This window comes from Nelumbo nucifera, chromosome 6 (assembly GCF_055504915.1).
Source record: "Nelumbo nucifera cultivar China Antique chromosome 6, China Antique-T2T, whole genome shotgun sequence".
In the NCBI taxonomy this organism is placed as follows: Eukaryota; Viridiplantae; Streptophyta; class Magnoliopsida; order Proteales; family Nelumbonaceae; genus Nelumbo; species Nelumbo nucifera.
The window spans coordinates 38,398,154-38,422,000 of record NC_142654.1 but is presented as its reverse complement, the minus strand read 5'-3'; the positions used below and the strand labels follow the sequence as shown (position 1 = coordinate 38,422,000).

The following is a 23,847-nucleotide window of genomic DNA, read 5'->3' as shown; positions in this document are numbered from 1 at the left end:
CTTTGTAGGCGGCGGGAGCTGAGGGACCTGCGAGAACTGAATCAGAGGAACCGGGAGTATTTTCCCGGCGGGGACTCTCCGATGCCTAAGTTAGCATTCTGATTACAGAGAGCTTGGAGAGAAATGAAGGAGTTAGAGAGTAGGGGTTACAGTGCAGCGCAACCTGACTACCCTCTGCATGAGGTGATTTCCTCTCCTTTGTAGGCAGTGGGAGCTGATGGACTTGCGAGAACTGAATCAGAGGACCTGGGGGTATTTTCTCGACGGGGACTCTCTGATGCCTAAGTTAGCATTCTGGTTACAGAGAGCTTGGAGAGAAATGAGAGAGCTAGAGAGTAGGGGTTACTATCCTTTTTTCCCCCTCTTGGCTTTGGGGGTCGGAGTCCTTATATAGTGGTGTCTTCGCTGTTTAGGTGGGTGAAAAGCCTTCAAACGGTAAGACTCGTCATATCTCGTCAGAACCAGGGTACGGTGGTAAACTCCTCGAGGTTGTCAGGCTGGCGCTTGTGTCAGGCGGCCAGGTCAGCGCCTGGGCCAGGTTGTCAGGTCGGCACCTGTGTCAGTCGGCGGGTCAATGTCTGGGCCGGGTTGTCAGGTCGACGCCTGTGTCAATCGGCGGGTCGGTGTCTGGGCCAGGTTGTCAGGTCGGCGCTTGTGTCAGTCGGCGGGTCGATGTCTGGGCCAAGTTGTCATGCAAGAGATCTTCCTGCGATACGCCAAGCTACTCTTCTGTACCGAGCTACCCTACAAGTGGCGAGTTGCCCGAGGGAGCTATGCCGAGCTGCCTGGTTCCTTGGTGGCGAGCTCCTTGGAGAGCTGCCTAGCTCCTTGGCGAACTCTTTGGTGAGCTATCGAGCTCCTTGGCGAGCTCCTTGGTGAGCTACCGAGCTCGCGGGGTATGCCGTTATGGTTCATCGGTGGGCGTCTTATGGGTTGCCAGGTCGGCCAGGTTGGATCATGTGCCAGGCTGATCCGGCCGGGTCGCGCAGGCAGCACGCAGGCCGCGCCATGCCGTATGCAGGCCGCCCGTAGGCCGCGTGCAGGTCGCGCCAGGCCAGCCAGACCGGTGCCCGGGTGGGACACCAACTTGGTAAGTTGTTGCCTGGGTGTTTGCCTAGTTGTCACGAGGTGCCACATGTCGCAATTTCACTGGAGGGCCAAATCTGCCCTCATCAATTGCCCCCCACTCCCGAGCTGAGAGTAACTCAGCAAAGGGAGTAGATTTCTTTTGGCCCGTAAGTCGACGAGCTAGTAAGTGTTGATCCAATTCCTTAGGCTTCGGAAGCTGTCTGTATGTGGCGAGCTGCCAGTAAGGCGAGGGGATCTCCGCCAGTTCAGTAGTGTAGCCCTTAGGCTCTGGGGCAACTTATAGTTCACTTTTGTTGATTTTGCTCCTGCTGAGGAAGCGACTGGATATTTAGCAATAGTGTGGCCCGTAGGCTTTGGGAGTGACTCGTAGTCTACTCTTCTTTGACTTTTGCCCGTGCCGGAGAGGCGATCGGGTCTTAAGTAGTAATGTGGCCCGTAGGCTTTGGGAGCGACTCGTAGTCTACTCTTTTTTGACTTTGCCCATGCCGGAGAGGCGACTGGGTCTTAAGCAGTAATGTGGCCCGTAGGCTTTGGAAGTGACTCGTAGTCTACTCTTTTTTGACTTTGCCCGTGCCGGAGAGGCGACCGGGTTTTAAGCAATAATGTGGCCCATAGGTTTTGGGAGTGACTCGTAGTCTACTCTTTTTTTACTTTGCCCGTGTCGGAGAGGCGACCTGGTCTTAAGCAGTAATGTGGCCCGTAGGCTTTGGAAGTGACTCGTAGTCTACTCTTTTTTGACTTTGCCAGCACGGGTCTTAAGCAGTAATGTGGCCCGTAGGCTTTGCCTGTGAGGTGCCGAGCTATGATTGTGTTGCATCAGCTTTGTAACGCCAGTCACCCACTCCTACAAGAAGCTACTAGGAGCTCGACCTTCGGGGGCAGCACTACTAACTTTAGGTCGCCAGCTCACACGGGAGCCTTGGAAGGCTCGACTGGTAAGGGCGCCTATGTAGTCTTTTGGCCGTGAACTCCCGCGGAAGCCACGAAGAACTCATCTTTGTAGGGGGGACCTTGCGGAGAGGACTGATGAGGCATTATCTGAATTGAAAGTAAGATTGGTAGAGCTACTTAGTTTGTTATTTCCCTGCATAGTCTTTGAGTTCATAAAAAATGTAAACTATAAAGCGATAGCTTCAATTTCTAAAATGTGAGGACTTAGCTTTGGTAAGATGAGAACTTATCTTTTGTAGGATGAGAACTTAGCTTTTTGTAGCGTGTTCCCACAGACGGCGCCAATTGATGTAACCGTTTCTAGTCACATACCATTTTTTTGTGATGTATAAATTTTATTGGCTAAGTACCTCATTATTTGACCCGGTGGTGACGTGCCTTGGTGATGAGCTACTTGGTGGCGAACTGCCTGGTGGAGAACTACCTGGTGGCGAGCTCCCTAGTGGAGAGCTACTTGGTGACGAACTTCTTGGTGGTGAACTCCCTGGTGGAGAACTGCCTGGTGGCGAGCTCCCTGGTGGCGAGCTCCCTGGTGGCGAACTGCCTGGTGGCGAGCTCCCTGGTGGCGAACTGCTTGGTGGCGAGCTCCCTGGTGGAGAGCTACTTGGTGGCGAACTGCTTGGTGGCGAACTGCCTGGGGGAGCTGCCTGGTGGCAAACTGCTTGGGGGAGCTGCCTGGTAGCGAACTCCCTGGTGGCGAACTGCTTGGTGGCGAACTGCCTGGGGGAGAACTGCCTGGTGGACTCGTCATTTGACCTGCTCCTAGGCGGCCTGCAACTCAGAGGATGGTGGAGATCCATGGTGCAGCGCAACCCGACTGCCCTCTGCATGAGGTGATTTCCTCTCCTTTGTAGGCGGCGAGAGCTGAGGGACCTGCGAGAACTGAATCAGAGGACCCGGGAGTATTTTCCCAGCGAGGACTCTCCGATGCCTAAGTTAGCATTCTGATTACAGAGAGCTTGGAGAGAAATGAGAGAGCTAGAGAGCAGGGGTTACGGTGCAGCGCAACTCGACTGCCCTCTGCACGAGGTGATTTCCTCTCCTTTGTAGGCGGCGGGAGTTGAGAGACCTGCGAGAACTGAATCAGAGGACCTGGGGGTATTTTCCCGGCGGGGACTCTCCGATGCCTAAGTTAGCATTCTGATTATAGAGAGCTTGGAGAGAAATGAGAGAGCTAGAGAGCAGGGGTTACCATCCTTTTTTCCCCCTCTTGGCTTTGGGGGTCGGAGTCCTTATATAATGGTGTCCTCGCGATTTAGGTGGGTGAAAAGCCTTCAAACGGTAAGACTCGTCATATCCCGTTAGAACCGGGGTACGGTGGTGAACTCCTCGAGGTTGTCAGGCTGGCGCTTGTGTCAGGCGGCCAGGTCGGCGCCTGGGCCAAGTTGTCAGTCGGCACCTGTGTCAGTCGACAGGTCGGTGTCTAGGCCGGGTTGTCAGGTCGACGCCTATGTCAGTCGGCGGGTCGGTGTCTGGGCTAGGTTGTCAGGTCGGCGCCTGTGTCAGTTGGCGGGTCGGTGTCTGGGCCAGGTTGTCAGGCAAGAGATCTTCCTGCGATACGCCAAACTACTCTTCTGTACCGAGCTACCCTACAAGTGGCGAGCTGCCCGGGGGAGCTATGCCGAGCTGCTTAGGCTATGTCGAGCTGCTTGTGGCGAGCTTTGCCGAGCTGCCTGGTTCCTTGGTGGTGAGCTCCTTGGAGAGCTGCCTAGCTCCTTGGTGAACTCTTTGGTGAGCTACCGAGCTCCTTGTCGAGCTCCTTGGTGAGCTACCGAGCTCACGGGGTATGCCGTTATGGTTCATCGGTGGGCGTCTTATGGGTTGCCAGGTCGGCCAAGTCGGATCATGTGCCAGGCTGATCTGGCCAGGTCGTGCAGGCCGCATCAGGCCGCGTGCAGGCCGCCCGTAGGCCGCCTGCAGGTCGCGCCAGGCCAGCCAGACCGGTGCCCGGGTGGGACACCAACTTGGTAAGTTGTTGCATGGGTGTTTGCCTAGTTGTCACGAGGTGCCACGTGTCGCAATTTCACTGGAGGGCCAAATCTGCCCTCATCAATAACCAAATACAAATGGGGGAACAAAATATTATAATGTTAGAAAATGAAATTATTAATTAATTTATATTGAAAAATAAAAGATAAATTAATGTAATTTTGTTAGTAAACTACCAAATAAAAATATATATTTAATAACAATTTAGAAAAACTTTCAATAAATCCCCATAGTTACACAAATATAATAAATTTTTCAAAAAATTTTAACAAAACTACATTTTCATAAAATAACATTTTTTAAATTAAAAGATATAAAGTATTTGAAAATTTATTTAAAATTCATTAAATAATTTTTGAAAATTATTAGAATATTTTGGAAATTTTATGAAAATTTATTACATTTGATAGATTTTGGAAAGCATTTGAAAAATTATGTAATTTTCATTGCAAGTTATTGAAAATTATTAAAGATAAATGACTATGGGAAATGGAAAACTATAATTTGAACAAATAATTACACAAATTATTATGATAAATTAGTATAATATTGGAAAAAGGAAATTATTGGTTAGTTTATATTAGAAGTTATAAGATAAATTAGTATAATTTTGTAAGTACACCATTTAAAAAGAAAATAAATTATTTAATAAAAGATTGAATAAATTTGAATAAATTTCCAAAATTACACAAGTACAATAAACTTTCCAAAATTTTCATAATATTACATTTTTGAATATTAAAGAAAATTTAGTGTACTTTTAGAAATTTACCATATGGTTGATACTCAATATATCCTTTTGATCATTTATATTATCAAATTGAATATTGGATTGACGGGGACAGTGTTTTCAAAACCGAATCAAACTAGATGGTTAAAACTAGAAAAATTGGGAATCGGACACCGTTTCACCTCAAAATCACTTTTTGTTCAAAAACCGTTTATTTGGTTAGCGAATCGCTGACCTGGGCGGTTGAACCGTCAACCTGGACAACAGTTTTTGGGTTTTTTTTTTGTTTTTCTAATTTTTTTTTTTTTGTCAAAGCGAGTCATCTGTTTGGACTGAATAGTTGGACCATTCAACCCTAGAATAGTTTCCTATCCGGTCCAATTTTAAAAACCTTATACGAGGAATGGGTGCCTTGCCTTGAGCTTGGCTTGATGTGCGGCATGGCCTGGCCCAAGGCTCATCCCATGGACCAGCCTATCCCACGGCATGGCACGGGCCCGTGCGGGCTCAAGCTGTGGGCCGTACGGGACCAACCCCTCAAATTATCCTAGAAGAGGGAGGCATGGCCCGGGACGCCTCGTGGGCCAGTACGGTTCAACTCGCACTTTGTGCAGGTCACATGTGGGTCATGTTGTGCCGACCCAGCTCGACTCAATTTACATCTCAATTTAATAAAAATGTTAGCTTTTATAATTATTTTTATTTATTTAAAATTAATCAAAATTTCATTTAAAAAAGAATAAAAATTGTTAAAATTAGTACAAATTATTAGTAAAACTAAATTTATTAAAAAATATTTGTTCATATTTAATTAACAATAATTATATTTTTATAAATCAACATTAAATAAAAAATAAAATTATTAAATCTTTTAGATTTTCTCGTGCATCGCATGAATCCCTGCTAGTATATATATATCCACGCCAGCATGCCTCTTCTTGCTCCATTAGCTCCATTACCCCCACCCTACATTCTCCTTGACTCTCTCTCATCTCCCCTTCCCACCATTCCCATTATGCCAAATCAACATTCTCATTCACCCTTCCTATTGACTTGCTTATCTATTCACGTTTCACATTAGTGATAGATAAGGTAGTTTCCACAATTGACTTCCCTAGCCAACCTTCTCATTAAGCCATGTGGCAAGGCAGAAAAAGTCAGGCATTTAGGGAAGCATGTAATATAGATGGAAATCGTTAGATTAGCCATGTCATCCTTTATCCAAGTATTCAAAATCCTAATACCAAGGTAACTTGCCAAATGAAAGAAAAAGATTTTATGGTATTCCTTAGCTTTCGGTCACGTTAGGTGTGCCATTTTAATTGATGTCCACGTCTCCTTACAAGGTATTTTCCTTTTCTTTTTCTCTTTTTTCAATGAAAATTTGAAAATAAACAAATTGAAGATGCCCATGTATCGATGTTTTGTATTCCAAACGAACCCAGGTTATCTGATAATGGATGCTAAAATAGGCACCTTTGAAATTTGAATATGAGGTTGAAGAAGAGGTACGTCCTGTCTTTTGCAAATAGAAGACACTCTTTCCTTATCAGTCGAAAGTCATAAGTATTATTTCATTCTATAGATTTGATTCGTTAATTACAGTCGTTCAAGTTATGTTGTTTTATCTCTTAGGCATCAACTTTTCTTGCAGAGTTGAACATCTTGGCATTGATTATTGATATGTTTTTGTTTTCTTGTTCTTAGGAGATCGAAGAGGAGAAGCAAGGTTTAGGTATTTCTTTTAATACTCACCTTAATATTTTTTATCTATAAATTATCCAATTAATTTTATCAAAAGAGGCTTCGGCACCAGTACTTACCCACAAGTGAGCACTTGGTTGCCTGGCTATAATTCTATTATAATTTCATCACGCTTTTGGGACAAAGATCAATCTACTCAATCTTTGCCTATTTTATTATTGGAATAGTAACTCCATGGCAATATGCTAAACATTAAGCTGCCATTGTTTTTCTTAAGGCAATGATTTTGTTCGTTATCAAGAAACTATAGAGAATGCTTAATTGGGCTATAACATTTCTAATTGGGCTAAGTTGTTCAACCCAATTGTTATTTTTGGGTTACATTTAATTGGTCTCATCCCAATCTAAGCTGGAACAATAAGAGTGGCAAATTTCCAATGCACATATCCCTTCTATAAAAACCCAGTAAGTACTTTTAATAGATTTTCCATTAAAAGGTTGAAAACCAATAATTTAAGTGAATCTTGAATTAATTTTAAAATTAATAAAATTTTGTTATTTTTCAATTAATGAATTGGGCATTGATCCCTATACTTGATAAAATGGAGGAACAACAAATCAAACAACTGAGTTAAATAAACATACTTCACCTTCTTTGTATCACAAAGGTTAAAATGATAAACAAACTGAAGATAATTCACCACAGAGGCAAATATCTTAAAAAATACAGAATAATGGAAGAGGTTTTTCAAATATCAATTGACAAATCCAGTACTCATGGATGAGCATCATTATTTGTCTTATAGATCTGAATAGATTGCTTCTATTCCCCCTCCCCCCCCCCCCCCCCCAAAAAAAAAAAAAAAAACAAAAAACAAAAACAAAGAAAAGAAAAAGAAAGGCGTGAATAGATCCCAAATCAAGTATCTACCATTCACTCATTAGAGAATTGGAAGTGAAGTAGTCTTGCTTATGAATTGATTGCAAGCTTACTTTGATTGATAGAAACAAATTTAGCTTGGATTCATCAATACCAGTAACAACAAACAAGGCCTAAATCCAAAACAAAACTTGGTACCTTCCTAATGATTAAAAACCACAGCAGCAAGAAGGTTAATGTTGTAGTAGAAATCTCATTGAAATGCAGTGGAAAATGATTGGCGCCAGTTCAACAGTTGTAGCAAAAATGTTGACAGATAGGGAAGCAATGATGATGGTGCAAAGAAGAAATTTTGGACACGTGGTAGAAGAAGATGCAATGATCATCATTGACAGTTAAAATGGAAAGATAAACCCCAGAGGTTGTTTGATATCGATGGCGTTTATAAGACAAATGCTTTGTACGATTTTGTCTTGAAAAATGAGACAAAATCTACTTTACACGTTTTGTACAATTTTTTTACACCTCAGCGTCATTAGGTGCAATATAAGCTAAACAGTGAAAATTTGATCTTAAAAATGAAAAACGTCAAAATTAGTGTTTTTCTAATAAACAGTTCGCACGATTTTTGAGAGAACCATTTATCAGATAAATGATTTAACCAAATAACTTTTTAGGCGTTTTTTTGTTAAATACATCTCCAATGCTGAATTGGCACCATTTCTTCCAAAAACTACATTGATACTAAACACCATCATAAAGAGTTAAAAGAATAGGTGAAGGGAGTTTGATTTTTCTCCCATTAAGGAAATGGTGCAGTGGATTGACTGGGCCCCAATGGGCAGGATAATGACTTCTTGTTTTGTATTTGCCTATTGGATAGTTGGGTCTGTGCTACCCCTGGGCTTATATTATCAGAAAAAAAAAAGGAAAAACATAGAATATCATTCCAAACTTCACTTTTCTAACAAATTCAACTTAAATCAATTCTATGAACAGTCACAAAATCAATTGGTTGGTAGTAACAGCATTTGTGGCACCTATAGAGATACATATGAAAGTATTATGATCATCTTTTTCATGGATGTTGTGATAAAGTATGTTCCAATAATTTAATGCCTATGTTGGTGTTTAGGAGATAAAAAAGAATTATGCAATGCAAACATAATTTGAACACATTGTAGCTAAAATAAGACATATAAGGTGTCTCTTAAATTTGTGTTTTTTCTTCAAACTTCTTTAGTTTTATAACAAATATCTTTAAATTTCTGAATTGATTGTCTTTAGATTTTATTAATGTTAATTTCTAAATTGGTTTTCAGCTGATCTGCTGCATTCCTACCATTTCTTGTAGTTTTCCTAAACCCATAGGGTAGGGTGGGCCGGTATTGATTTTGGAGATGTCAAGTCAAGACATGTTTGCATTGGACACATGTGGTTTTTAAGCAGGCAAGTTGGCAAGGTGGTTTTAAGCTTATAAGTAGGCTCCATCATAGTCTTGAATGCCAAAATCATATTGTTCATTAGTCTCATAAAGTCAGCTGGTCACTTCTCTTAATCTTTGTAGATCAATTTTCTTTCATTACGTTAGAATAACTCAAGTCAATTAAGGTTTCATTTTAATTAGTTAGCATTTGTTAGATTAGGAATTTGTTATTATTTCCTTTTACATGGATCAAGCATTTAGTCCTTTTAAATTCAGTCATTTTCTTGTTTAGTAATGATCCTTCTTCCTCTTACGAATGTCCTTTTTGAAATAAAATGACTTTTGTTCCCCCCCACCCTCCCTCTCTCTTCTTTTAGGAACTTGCTAGGCCATCCAAATCAGTAGCTAATCTCTTTTTATCACATGCACTAGGATTAGGTCAAATTAGAATTTTATGCATATTGTCCATTTCTTATAGTTTTAAATTAGTATTTGTAGTTTTCTACCTTAGGACTCACTCATGCACCAAATTTGTCATTTGAATTTCTTTACCCAATTACTGATTTGTTCTTTCATTGTTTAGTGTTTGTTAATTATTATTTTCCTATTAATTGTTAAATTATAGTTAGCTTTTCTCTCATGGTTAATTTAGTGTAATGTAGTTATTTTTTCTTTCCTAGTTAATTTAGTGTGATATTCATCACTTTATTTTAAGCCCAATAATTATGAAAAATTATCCTTAGGATTTTGGCAAAGTAGAGAGGCCAGTTTAACCGGGCATGTGTGTGGTGCCTAATACCTTCCCACACCGTACCTTGGTCCCCAGACCTTAAGAATTTCAACTTCATTGGGAAATGAGTCACCAAGAAAGAGACGGTGACATATCCCTTTTATTATTTCTCAGCCTTGTTGGCTTCTATACAGGAGGATTCAGAGAGAGAGAGAGAGAGAGACAGAGAGGGGGTACTGGGTAGGGATTAGAAAGAAAGAAATGGAATCGTGGGCTCGTGACAAGGCGGAGACAAGAGCAACACCACAACACAACAACTGCACTACTACGCGAAATACAACGCGGGCTTTCAAAAATAATATAGAATGTTTTTTGTTTGTTTGGGTTGGGAATTGGGACTTCCAAAAATTTAGGTGGCAATTCCAAACTCCAATTCATATTTTCCCACCCCCCGTTCAGATCGGGTAGTCACAAAGTTAATGATGTTGAAGCAAATCATGTAACAACATGACAACTTTCAAACCAAGATCGTGCATTCAAGAAGATGAGCTCAAGAAAACATCTCTTAATGTTGTAAAATGGAAATTACATGAACTTATTAATGAGAAGCATTTAAATATATTACCCATGAAAATTCTTACAAACTACTCCTAAATACGAACCTAAACTATTTACAACCACTCCTAGATATGAACCTAAACTATCTACAACTACTTCTAGATACAAGTGTAAATTATCTACAATGGCTTCCAAATATGAGCCTAAACTGTATACCATGTTCTCTAGTGAAATTAGAAGCTACTTAACATTTTTTTGAGCATTATTCTTTGAACTACATTAAGACTTCATCCCCTTTGGGTATGTAGCCGGTCTCAAAAGGCATAGTCATACTTCAAAGTAAATAATTATATCAATGTATTACTCTTGACCTGCATGAATATAAATTTTGAACAACCCCCCCCCCCCCCAAAAAAAAAAAAAGTTAATGTACTACTCCTGCTCCGCATGACTACTAACTATGAATGGCTGAATCAAAACAAAAAAAGGATAATTTTCTTTCAATCAAAATTTGTAACATGGTCATCAAATAAAAGCTTAAGGTGTATACTATAAGTGAAATACAACTAATACCATTTAGTAAATAAAATAAGCCTAAAAAAGCAAAGTTGTTCACTACCAAAACAAAAAAGAAAAAAAAAAAAGAGAAGAATGATCATATCACCCATTCAAAGTCTGCAATTCATCACACGCATCACAGAGAAATTATTCCATTATTTCAAGAGTGGTGATGCCCCCAGGACTCAAGATCTAGAGGAATTGATTCAAGTTTAGATGAGGCATTCTTCGCCTCTACCATGAGGGCTTCTTTCTCATTAATCTTTTTTTCACCTTGAGAATGGATTTCCGCAAAGTTGTAGCTTCCTCTTTCTAAGTGTTGTTGCTCTTCCTTCAGTTTTACCAATTTAGATAAAGCAGTTTCTAGTTTTTTCTTAGCAAGATTATACATGCTCTTTCTCATAGTCTTGCATAGATAAGGCTTCATCAAGATGCTTTTGCAATTTCAAATGACATTGAGCTTACACTTCAAGAGATATCCTTTGACTTAGAGTTAACATTGTAAGAGTTTACCATTCAGCATTTTAATTGGATTCTGCAACTGCAAGGATGTTGGGTCAATTGCCTTTGTTCCTGCTATAGCCACAAAGATTTCCTTAGCCTCTCTTTTAATCGAACAGGCCTATGAATAGGAGAGCTTTATAAGCTTCCCTATGAGTCTCTTTCCCATCATGAGTGCACTTTGATGACACACCTCTAAAATGATGTCATCTGCTATAAATGCTGAAAGTTCAAAAACCATTACTTGAGGCATTTGTGGCGGGAGTATAAGAGGCAAGCATGAATGGCCTACACATAGGAGTTAAGCTGTTAACACTGTTTTCAAAACTGGACCGGACCGGACAGTCAGACCGAAAAAATCAGGAACCGGTCACCTGACCAGTTCTGTTTTCCTCCTAAACTGCTTTTTCCCTCAAAACCGTTGATTTTGATCAACAAACCGCTGAACCAGCCGATTAACCGTTCGAGCAGTTTTGACCATTTTCTAATTTTTTAACTTTTTTATTTTTTTGTCAGAATGGGCCAGCCATTCAGGTCGAATGATCAGATTGTTCAAACCGGTAACCGGGCCCCTGACCGTTTCGTTTTTAAAAACCATGATTGTTAACATCTGGTTGAGCGCAATTAGCTGCTTTATCTTTCCTTTTCTCATCCATAAGAGAAGTATTGTCTATATTTCCAGAAATTAGATCAAACGAACTTGGCCCTTTAATTGAAGTCTCACTAACAGACGACCTTAGGTCAGCTATAGTGCCCCGTACGTCCTTATTGACCAGCATTCTCTACACAAGGTTGTTCATCCTTGACCTACAAAGAAGGATCATATTGAAAAGGATAATTTCAATTCATGAAGTCACATTAAGTTACGAAAAAAAATCTAGCGTCATTCATTATTACCTTAAATGGTGGAGTTGCGAGCATTGGCTCTCTAGGAAGTAAACCCATGTAGCAACTGACATAAAAAACCATGACTAAAATTTCATATATAACCACGGTCATGTGGCCATGGCTAAATAGCAGTTTTTCCGCGGCTAAAAGCATTATATAGCTACGGATTTAGTTATTTGTGGCTACAAATAGATGCTACCTTTTCACTAAGGTCGCTTTGTCCGTGGCTAAAGGCATTTTTGGTATTGTTAAAAACGCTTTTCATATGCCCGCGCGGTATTCTTTTAGTTTCGAAACTCTCTTCTATTCTTTGATCTTCTTTGTTCTTTCTCTTCTCCTCTTTGTTCTTCAACCTCGTTTCTTATCTACTTGCTATAACTCACAAAACCCTCATCTTCTCTTTCATTTCTTATTTGCGCACAAATAACCAGCTGGTTCTGAGTGTTGCTATAGGAACAATCTATCGACTGTTTCAGGTAAGGATTTCTCTTTATCTCTCTCTCTTACTCTTTATTCTCTCACCGAAAAGCTCAACATATTCAAGACAAAAAAATCGTTTATGTTTTTCTAGACGCAAGAACTGGCTTGGGTGCCAAAGTTTGCAGCTTCGTTGGCTCAACTCTAATGCCAAAGGTGTGCAACTTCGTTAGATCAGGTTTGTTTTAACTGTCCTAGCTGTCATCATCTTCATTGGTTCATCAAGTTTCCAATCGTTTTTAGGAGAGAACTACTCAAACCTTTGCTGTACGAAAATCCCTACATGAACTGATTGTTAATTAGGGATAATTCTTTTCAAAAGATTAAAATTAGAAGCTATTACAGGAAAAGGGAAAATTTGAATATTGTCTGTGGGTAATTCTTTAACCGGTGGGGTGGGGGTATCAAGTGAGGTTGTGGGTAATTCTTTAATGGTGAGATTTATTTGAGTTTCTAGGTTTGTCCGTTTGACCCAATGAATGATATGCACAGATCAGATGTAGGCAATAGATGATCTAGCAATAGATGGAAGTCTAGGTATGAACCAAGTGCATCACGTAAATTGACAGATGTATCCTTAAATAGTTTTATACTTTCCCTAGACACATGGATTAAAAAACTGGATAACCGGCAATGGTTAACGGGTGCTCATATGCAGATGCCTGCAAACAATGTTAAGGAGATATCTGCAGGAATATACAAGTATAAACATACACAGTTATAAAAGCATATAAATGAGAATGCTGAAAGCTATAGACATCCTTTATTTTTTATAATTTACAGTCATAAACATGCTTGAAAGAATAGTCTTACTTGAGGAGGCTTCTTGTTCAAACATAGGCCCACAGCTTCTAGCTCTCTTGTCAGTATTTGACGATGACCCTCACTCTGACACATTTTTCAATCAGTATTTATAAGGAATGAAAAAGAAGAAAATACCCAAAGCTTGACTTATTGGCTTGTACTTTCATTGGTCTGTCTTTTAGTCAATGTATAAACACTAAAGTAGTAGTGATCTCCTTACCTGCTTAATGGTTTGATGGGGTAACATTATTACTCCTAAATATTCCATTAAATGACTGTTAAATTTACTATAAAAAAGCTGATTTCAGTTCAGCCAAACCAACAGTTATCAAACAGCTCCTAAGAGTTTTATCCTGCTACTTACTGCCAATATTCTTTTTTTCCTTTGCTTTCTTTCTATTCTCTATTTTGGGGGACAGAATTATTTTGTTAAGAGGGTAATTACAAACAATTCTTGTCTCTCATCAATTATCATAGACCACTTTGTATAATAGCAGTAGCAAAGTGATATGTGAGTCAAATAGTAGATAATCATCCCAACTCAGAGATGCAGGTTTCCAACAAGAAAATAAGCATTTATTAGAGATAAAAGCTTAAAACTTCAGTATTCTCAATGGTATTAGGATCAGGTCCTTTGTTCAGAGACAATGGAAAATTCAGGATTGACACCCTCCATTACAGAAAGGACATATTGGGTGGTCTGAGAGGAAACATCATCCTCGTATTCAGTTGACTAGTGAGGTAATCTGAAGAGTTGTATATAAAAAATCAGGGAATTTGAATCAAGAAGAAGTTTTCTTACTTTATCCCACTTGCATCATTATCATGCCTCTTAAATCTTGTATTTTAAATACAAAGTAATCTGTTAGTTATTTGAGCCTTTCTATTTGATGTAGTTAATTTTCATGTCTATTGTTTTGCTTTTATATGTGTAGAAAATTGAGGAGGCTGCAAAAAAGGGTAAACAAACTAAACTTGTTCTACCGGTGTTGCGGAATCGCCTTGATCTTGCTCAACATGATGTGAGTCTTCCTTTTCTTCTTTCTTTCTTAACTTGTTTACTGTATACATCTCTATCCATTTGAAAATTATTACACTTTTCTTGTTCTTGCATGACTTCTTGTTCTTTATTTAGGGATCATTCTTTCATTTCCCTTATTGAGCTTGTTGCTCATAATTTAATTATTGATTGTAAATATGGATTAAGTGCAAATGTTGGACATTGAAACACCTAGTAGCAGTTTCACTCCTCTTTCTTAATTGGTAACAGAACAAATTCATTGGTATCTGAAAACATAATTAGTTATCTTTTTTTCTGACAGGGATAATCCTTGGCATCAGACTTTGTGAACACAGAGGTAGCATAATTATTTCCTATTATACATGTGGACACAGGGATAATCCTTCAAGCTTTGTGGACATAGACTTTGTGTCCATAATCTGCAGTTACACATACACATACACTGGGACTGATGGACTTGGCATCAGTCCATCAACTCTTCGGTTACACATAATCCCTGTTATATATTTACAATAGGGATAAACCATCAAGCTATTCAAACTTTGTGAACATAGACTTATTAGAATTATTTTCCCTGTTTTGAAAAGGTAAAATATGGTATTTCTGTAGAAATTTGTGGATACAGAGTTCTGCTGTTAATTCTACCAAAACAAGGGTTTTGACATGTGAACACAAAGACAAAAATCTATTATAAGCTATATCTCTGAACTCTTTGGGTTCTGACAAGTGCCAACCAAGAGCAAAGCTTTCCTTTCAATGGAGATCAAAGTCCCTAGACTGTCATTTTTTCACAATGATAGTTCCTAGCTAGGGCCCTCACCTTTTGCACACAATATGTCAGTACTGCCAAGTCCCTTTCAATTATGAAGCCCCTACGGTTTTCCTTATATAGTTATGGCTTTCCTCAATAGTTATGGCTTTCCTCAATCTAAGTCTTTGGCATACAGCCAGCAAATTCTCACTTTTGAGCCGCACCTGCCAAGAATTCCTCTTAGTCCTTGGGAATGTGAGGTTCCTATCTACACTCCATCATATCCCTTCTTTAAATACAGTGGTGGCCTTTACATCCTAGAGTTAATTCATTGTTATCATTTGGTCTTGAATTCTAATGCCCTCACTTTCACATATTTTGTTACTAAATTTGCATTACAGGTATTCTGCTTTAGTTCTACTTATCTTAAGATCCTTTAGATCCTTGGACATCTTTCCACAATCCCAGCTTTGTTTTCCTTTTGTCATCTATTCAGTCTAGATAATCTCATCAACAAGCATAAGTTGTGAAGCCTTCACTTGCAAATGCTAAGCTAATTCATGGTTAATGTAAACAATATGAGCCAAGGGCAGACCCACATTTCTCAATATAAAGCATCCGATCTTTTGTTGTACCAAATGATTTTTCTCTGACCAAACCAGCCTGCATGGAGAAGAAAGAAGTGAATAAGATTAACTTTACTGGTTTTGACAGCATGACATAAACACAAGTTCCCAAGACAATGCTAGTTCCTTAATGGAAAATAAATCCTCCATGGGACAGGTTCAAATCTGTTGAGTTGCAGGTTAAATCTTATATGCTCTCTGTTGCAAACAAATGGGCCTTTTTTGAATCCTTTCCTGTCAATGTGGTTGGTCTGTCACACTCATGGCACCTTCTGAGATTGGGTTGTGACATCAAAATTCCATTCTACCCAAACTTGTCTCAATTCTTCCTCTTTAAGAACAAAAAACAAATCCCCATATATTCCGATTGAACTTTGATAGAGTAAAAAATTTGGTTGTCTAATTATGAATGGGTGTAAGCAATGCAAGGCCAAGTATCCTTTCTGGGTATGTCAATGCCTCTAGGAGCCAGGACAAGGGACATTTCATCACCCTATGCAACTATTACACCAGCATAGCTGATTGAAGCCAAGGGACCACTGCCTTGCTAGCCCCCCGTCTTGAGGTTCCAACACCAACAATCAATCACATTTATGACCACACGTCTGGTACATCATTAATGTTTCCCGTTGTTGTGGGTATGAGCAGGCTTGTGGGGACAAATCTGGATGGGGATTAGACAGTGGATTTTGGTAGTGGCACAAGTATTTGGTAAAACATTAAGTTTATTTCAATTGTGACAAGTTTGATCAATCTCAGCAAGTTAACATTTCATCATTTTTATTCCTGATCCATGTGGCCATTGTTCTAAATTAGTTTTCCTTATCTTGTTGCAGTTTGGGGCCAGCCAAGGTTCTTTTGGATGCATTATTTATTCATTTTGTTTGTATTTTTATCATTTCTTGTTTTTCCCACTCATCCATCTTATCAGTTATCATCACCATCATGGGTGTGTGAATTTCAGGCTAGCATGAAACTATAAAACCTATAGTGGCCTAGACTTAGCAAGAGTGGTCTAGTCTAATCTGCAAAAGTGAACTACTCTTAATGCATGCATGATCTGGCAAAACACCCCATGGAGTCTAGTTAAAAAATTGAGCCACATTATACAAACACCTTTGAAACTGGCCCTTGTATATCCATATTCTCATCCACAAGAAAAATGGTTTCTCCTTAACCTGCTGAAAATTGGAAACTTCATGCGCACCAAAATGGTTATAAAGCACTTGGGCAGAATACCAACTGATTAAGATATTGCAGATTGGATGTACATTTACAGAGGAAGGAAATAATATAGCTAATCTCCAGCAAAGATAAAGTTCAATAATTAGCTTGAACAAATGACAATTGGTTAGAATTAAGCAAGGGCTACCAGTGCAACAGGTTATGTGGGCCAAGACTAAAACAAATGCTAAATGAAATGATTGTTTCTGAATAAGAGTATGAGACCTGGATACTTGCTTAATGAGGGAAAATGTACAATAGGAATCTTAAGTGATTTGTATAGTTCAAGCTTTCAGGTGATATGTTTGTAGAATGGCAGCCTAGTGCCTTGTTGTCAACATTACTTAGGCGATCCAGGGGCCTAAGGTGTTAGAGGAGTTATTAGGGGTCTGATCCTTGTTTTTCTTTTTCTTTTTTTTTTTTTCTTTGTACACCCACTTGTGTACCCTCTCTTTTATTAATGAAATCAGTTAACTTTTTTTCAAAAAAAAACGACTATTCAACTTGCTCAAATAAAAATGTGAAAAATATGAAAAGTAAAAAAACAATTTATATCAAAATAAACTAAAACCAATAAATGTTGAAGGGTATATGACACATGTGATCCCAATGCAAATGAGGAATTAAACTTGAACAAGTTGACATTTATAAGAACTGAGAAACAATAAAAAAAAAAAACCATTCTACTTGTGCTTTCTGGTTCTAGAGGTCAGACCATCTAGTCTGATCTAAAGAGCAATTACTTGTGCTTTCTGGTTCTAGAGGTCAGACCATCTAGTCTGATCTAAAGAGCAATTGCTAACCTCTTTGGTTGTTGATAACTGCAATGGCAGATTTGGGTTCAACTAGGGCATGTTCAGACACCAGGGGTCCCTCCAAAATTTAACCTTGTCATCTCTGCCCACTTTGAACTCCTCCACTAGGAGGTTCTTTCAGTAGCAAATCTCCAGCACCACTTGCTAAGCAAGGCAGTATTTATCACCTTCAGCTTCCTCTAGACCCCCTTCCTTTCTAGGTAAGCAAACTTGGTCCCAATTCACAAGATGAATTTTCTTCTCTTACCAACCAGAAGTTGTTTGTGTGGCAACTGAAGGCTATGGACCGTGTAGTCATTGACGAAACATTCAAATGTGTAAGATAAGTGCTGCAATAATGGTGCTTTGCTGTATCAATATTAAAATGAGCTTGTCTCTTTGCCTATAAAAAAAAAGAAAAAAGAAAAAAAGCTCCCAGGGGTCCTAAGGAAGTGCAACAAAAGAAAAACCAGATAGAAAAGGGAAGAGGGTGGAACCTAGGGACAACTGGAAGAACTGTTCTATGATGAAAATTTGAGTTCTCCGGTTAGAAAATCTCCACTGGCTTTCTTCAAAGCTACTTGCCTTGATCAAAAGAAACTCGTACTACTTGGGTGGAGTGAATTTATTTTGACACATTATGATATCTTGAAGGCTTGACCCATAAATTCTTGTAATTATATAAGCAGTATATCCATTTTGCATTATAGTGATTTATGGCTTGGAGCCCTCACCCCCAAGGTATTTTTACAGTCATGTTCTTAGATATGCATAATTGCAAAAAAAAAAATCCTAAGCCTCGTCTCAATTTTGATCTCAATCCTTACATTTGTCATTTGTTTAACATTAGGCTTGTAAAGTAGGCAAGTTTATATTGCATAATTAATTAAATTTTCATACATGATTTTATATCCCCAAAAATGTGATTTCTAACTTATTTTCTATTATTTTCTTATAGGTTGAACATGGTAAAGGAGGATACTTCGCAGAGACATTTGATCAAATTTTACACACCAAGTTTTTTTTTTTGGTTTGAGTTTCATGTATTCAAGAACCTTGAATTTGTAGCAAGCACATGGATGTTAAAGCACCTTGAGATATAATTCATTTGTTTATTATATAATCTTTTAATGAAATTTTAAATTCAAGTTTCATCTTATATTATGAATTAGTTGTGCTTGTATTCAATACAGGAAACAAGGCTTCAAAAAATAATGAAAAAATTTTAGGATCTAGTCATTAACCAAAGAGTAGTTATAGGTTTATATTTTTAGCTACAGTCAATGTAAACCGTAGCTATAGATTTATTTTTTCTAGCTACCAACAATTCACATCCGTAGCTATAGATTGTTGTTCTTTTGCTACTGACAACATGAACCGTAGCTATAGGTTAATTTTTTTTAGCTACGGTCAGTTAATATCCATAGTTATAGATTGATATTCTTTTGCTACGACTATTTAAATCATAGCTATAAATCCAAATTTTGTAGCTACGGACATCACAAACTGTAGCTAGAAAGTCAGTTTGTAGCTACGGATAACTTAAAAACCATAGCTACAAATGCATATATAATTATTTAGATTAGGCTTTAGCCACAGACAAACCGTAGTTATAGGTTAGTTCTAGCTACAGATTCGTTCAGCCGTAGCTATTGCCTATAGCCACCGCGACTGTAGCTACTGTTTCTTGACCGTAGCCAGCCCGTAGCTATAGACCTATAGCTACGGATTTGGCTGTAGCTATAGGCCTATTTTCTTGTAGTGTTAGGAACTTCCTTAGGTTTTATAAGTCTTTCAATGGTAGCACTTTCTCTTTTATCAAGTGACGCCCTAGGACCACACTTAAAGCATTTCTAACATCTGTCTTGATCCCCATCATTACCATCATCCAATTCATTAAAATATGCTATGTATTCCATATTATCATCTATCGCTCCAATGACATCCCTCTTATCATTAGCAAGTTCAGATCAATGCCTGTCATGGGAAATGAAGTGGAGTTTGTTGACCATCCCTATTTGTAATATGTGTTTCATTGGCACTCTCATTAGCCTCATTTCTAATGAAATTTCCTTATTTGGAATTAGGCTTGCAAATTCTAGCCTTTTTGTAGTCAAAATTGTTAAGGAAGTCAAAAATTAGGGTCGACACTCTCAGAAAGGGTCTAAACTCTTAGGGCAAAGTAATCACGGGGTTTTGTTAAGCCACCATTTGCAATAGTACCTCATAGTGAGAGGACCCTCCTTAAGGTAAGAGCATGCAACAACTATCACCTCCTTCATATTATATTTAAGGTAAGACCCCTAGAGCCCAAGTGCTTGTTTCAAGTCACATGAGCACAAATCCTCAATAATCTTTTTGGGAACATCTTGAGTGTACCCAAATTATTTGGTAAACCTATGAGGACTATATGGCTCTACTACGTATGAGTTCTTACACCAGAAGGTGAGATAACTTGACTTGAGACTAATCAAGTATTCAAGATAATACCCATGAAGCTATTGATTATCTTTGTGCAATGCCAAGCAATGTATTTGTCAAGTCTAAATAAGGCACGTGCATCCAATTCATTAAAATGTTTTGCCATCCCTTCCCCAGCAAATTTAGTCATATGAGGGGTGCTTGAATAAGGAGACTCATAGTAGGCCCTAAAGTACTCTCCAACTATTTATACACATAATGAATAGGAAAAGCAGCTCTACATCCACCTGGGTCTATAGAGGAGGTAACTTTATTCATTCCTCTATAAATACTAGAAAGAACATGAACAAAAAGGAAAAATGGGTGCCACACAACATCATGCCAGCAGTGTTGAATATCCCTAGTCGAACAAAAGGCATCATTGTGAGGAAGAATAAATGAATATAACCAACAAGAAAGGAATGCAACTAAATAGACCTCCTCTTTGATCTCGTCATCAACCCTTAAATCGTCAAAGACTTATTCTTCCTCCGATGATCGTTTGGAGGGAGGGTCATTTTTCCCAAGAGATTATAGGTTATCTCTGCCTACCTTTCTCTCTTTGCATTCCTGGAGGGTGGCTTTCTATACCTAAACGGACCCTTAAACCCATACTTCACCCAATTTGTTATGCTCACAACATATTCACCACCGGCTTTCTCTTTTAGATGATGAAATGCAAGGAAAAAGTACTTACAACTCTTAAGGAATCAAGACCTCCCCTAAGAACCACCTAATCATAAAAATAACCCCTAATGGGAAGTTCACCAATCATATGCAAATCCCAAAGTGAAATGGATAACTCTCCTAAAGGAGTGTGATGGGTGTTTGTGGTAGAGCACCGTGATTCACAAAAGGCACATATGATCATTAGGATTGTGGTCATATGTGAAAAGAGAAGCATAAATAGCATTGTAAATATTAGCCTTCTCAAGCACATTGTGGTTTCGACTAAGAGCATATTCTAGCCATTCCCAATATCCTTTAATGTATAAATGTCACTTTTATTTTATAATGCAGTCCCCTAATGAGTTTCTCCAACATGAATGTAGTGATCGAAGAGTTGAAATGATTGAGAGTCAGAATCCTCAAAATGATGGTTGGATTGAAGAATTGTGACCTTTTGTGAACCTAAGTTCCCCCTATATTATGAAAACCACTCAACTCCTTTCTGCATTCGTCACACCAATGAGATAAATGATCAAGCTTATCAATTAATGTCCACTTAGAGGCAAGAGGTCCAATAGTAGGAAGGTATACAGTCAATGTAGTTCCTTCTATCACTGCATCATCTTGATCCTCCAAGATAGTAATAAATTTCCCTTTGAATTGGAGAAATCCTTTAAAAAACCATTGTAGTAGGACAATAATGGTGATAACCAAGGAATAGGTGTCTGAAAAATGGGGACAGTGACAAGGAATCATGATAATGGAGATGGTAATGAACAAAGGTATGATGAAAGAGAAAGACATTACCTCTGATAATAATGAAGTAAATGGCAGATCCCTTCCCTATAAAGATTACTTATTTTAACATGAAATCAAGATGGTAAGTGGCACAGTTTTAAGATTTGTTGTAAGAGGGAATCGCATCAAAACTCATTTTGGTTCAATAGTAACTCCAGAGCCCGAGGCATCGACTAAACTAGTCCAGGTAAGACTTGGATGGGAGAGGGAAGGAGTTAAGCACTCCTATCCCGGGTCCGATAGGTGGGGCCCACATGGGATCCTATATAAGCACAAGCACGAATAGGAACAAAGCACAGGAATAGATCAGCATAAAATAAACCCACCTAACTACTTATTATTATTTATTATTATATTATTTTTAAGAGGATGTATTCATATATTCAAATATGCTCTACTTAGACTATGAGCTACAAAAACTGAAAATCTCACACTAATTGGCCACCATATAGACATTACCAATTGAAGGCAGGGAACACGTATTATGATAAAACAAGTCTTAATCAAGGCATTGAATCAAATCAAATCATTTGGACAATAGAGAAGAATAAACTGATATATCATGATTTCAAGCTTTCAATGAACACCCTATCACAGAGAAATCTAAGCTTAGAACACCAGAGGAGAATTAACAACATTATCAACATCATCTCATTAAGCTGGAAAACATACTGCAATCTTTAAAAACAAAAAAAAAAGAATCGATTTAGTTTCTAATATAGCTGCTTGATTCAACTAAAAATTTACACAATGATCCAAATCCTACAAAAGAAAAGGAGGATTAGCATATCTGGGTTGGTATTAAGAGTTTACAAGAGCTGAATAAGCTTGATCTCTCTCCTCCCAACTACAAATATGGAGAAATCCAAGTAAAACAAGAAAGAAAGAAAAAAAAAAAAAAGATCCAGATATAGAGAAAAAGAAAGCATGAACGGGCCTTACCTGGACTGTATGGCCTAAAATCGATTGCTTGAACAGGGGACTTATTTGCGATGTGGCCTATAATCGGGAACTACTCTGCAACAGAAGAGAGAAGCAATGGCCGATGCGTTCTAATGATTTTTGAATGTTCTTGTGCCGACGATGGTATTCTAGGTCTCTTACTTCGACGTTGATTGATGTAAGTGGGGCTTCTAACTATATCATACAAACGGGATAGGATCCTTCATCATTGGTTTGAATATGATGTCCTAGCTTGTTTAGCTCTAGCAACAAAATAGAGGAGGGCACGAGAAATGAGATAGAGACGATGGGGGAATGAGAAAAGCAAAGTGGAGGAAAGGAAACGAGATAGCAAGAGAGAGATCGGAGAGGGGAGGAGTCTATCGCTGCTTGCCGCCTCTGTTGAGACGAAGAGAAAGATGAACAACTATCTTTTCGGTGATCTAGGCGATCGGTGGATTAGGTTGATCCGGGAGAATGAGAGAGAGAGAATTGGAGAAAGATCATCATTGCTAACAGTTGCATCGGAAATCGAGGGGAGGAACAGAGGAAGGGAACCTGGAGGGAGAAGAAGAACAAAAAGGGAAGAAGAGGATGAAAGGAAGAAAGAGGGAGTGAGAAATAAAGAGAAATCGGAGAGGGGAGAGATCTCATAGTTCCGCCGCTGTGTTTTGAAGAGAGGGAGATGATGAATAGTATTTTTCTCCTCTATGATTTCGGTCAATTTGGTCAGTTGGTAACGATGAAAAGTAATGGAGGAAGAGAGAGAAGAGAGAGATGCCATCGGAAAAGAAGGGAAACGACGTCAATCGTGTACACGTGTGGAAAAAGACATAGGGCCTCGCATGAGAAGGCCAAAGCATGCAAATTTGGTAACGATGAAAAGTAATGGAGGAAGAGAGAGAAGAGAGAGATGCCATCGGAAAAGAAGGGAAACGACGTCAATCGTGTACACGTGTGGAAAAAGACATAGGGCCTCGCATGAGAAGGCCAAAGCATGCAAATTTTCATATCATGTTGCAACGAAGCTAAATGTTTTGATGAAGTGTTGGTTGTGCTGTTTTTGGCATTGGGCATAAATTTAAGTACATGTAAAACCCATATATGTAGTAGGTTGGTCCGCACCATGAAAATTCCCAATGGGGTTATTTCCTACAAATATCAGGTTGCCATCATGGAACTCATTGCATACAAAATTCCAACATATTATACAACAATTGTCTGTGAGTGTAGGTCCTTCTAATTGTAATCATTAAAATTTTCATTGCCTTCTTAAT

General features: G+C 38.8%; 1 protein-coding gene and 1 long non-coding RNA gene across 16 annotated transcripts in view; one reads left to right on the top strand and one right to left on the bottom strand.

Annotated features, from left to right (window-relative positions):
* Positions 1-18,855, top strand: part of LOC109113914 (uncharacterized) — a 26,860-nt gene extending 8,005 nt beyond the window's left edge. Inside the window, exons 2-7 of one of the 14 annotated variants that reach the window (XR_016077545.1) lie at positions 6,467-6,494; positions 12,436-12,480; positions 12,576-12,659; positions 14,221-14,307; positions 14,608-14,643; positions 18,660-18,855. Coding sequence is in view for 1 of the 14 variants with exons in the window: in XM_088890135.1 (XP_088746261.1) it covers positions 6,467-6,494; positions 12,436-12,480; positions 12,576-12,659; positions 14,221-14,228 (165 nt within the window). In the remaining 13 variants the exon portion in view is untranslated. Of the gene's footprint in view, positions 1-4,739; positions 6,268-6,466; positions 6,495-8,665; positions 8,793-12,435; positions 12,660-14,220; positions 17,354-18,659 lie in introns of those variants that run through there. The other 13 variants (XR_016077549.1, XR_016077550.1, XR_016077546.1 and 10 more) reach the window with 13 other exon arrangements.
* Positions 12,980-23,847, bottom strand: LOC104586401 (uncharacterized). 2 transcript variants are annotated; one of them, XR_016077556.1, is made up of 3 exons: positions 22,571-23,434; positions 13,295-22,475; positions 12,980-13,167 (listed from the first exon to the last, which is right to left on the bottom strand). It is a non-coding gene; the product is annotated as an uncharacterized LOC104586401 (long non-coding RNA). The 2 variants fall into 2 exon arrangements; XR_733453.3 differs by having other exon boundaries at positions 12,980-22,475; positions 22,571-23,847.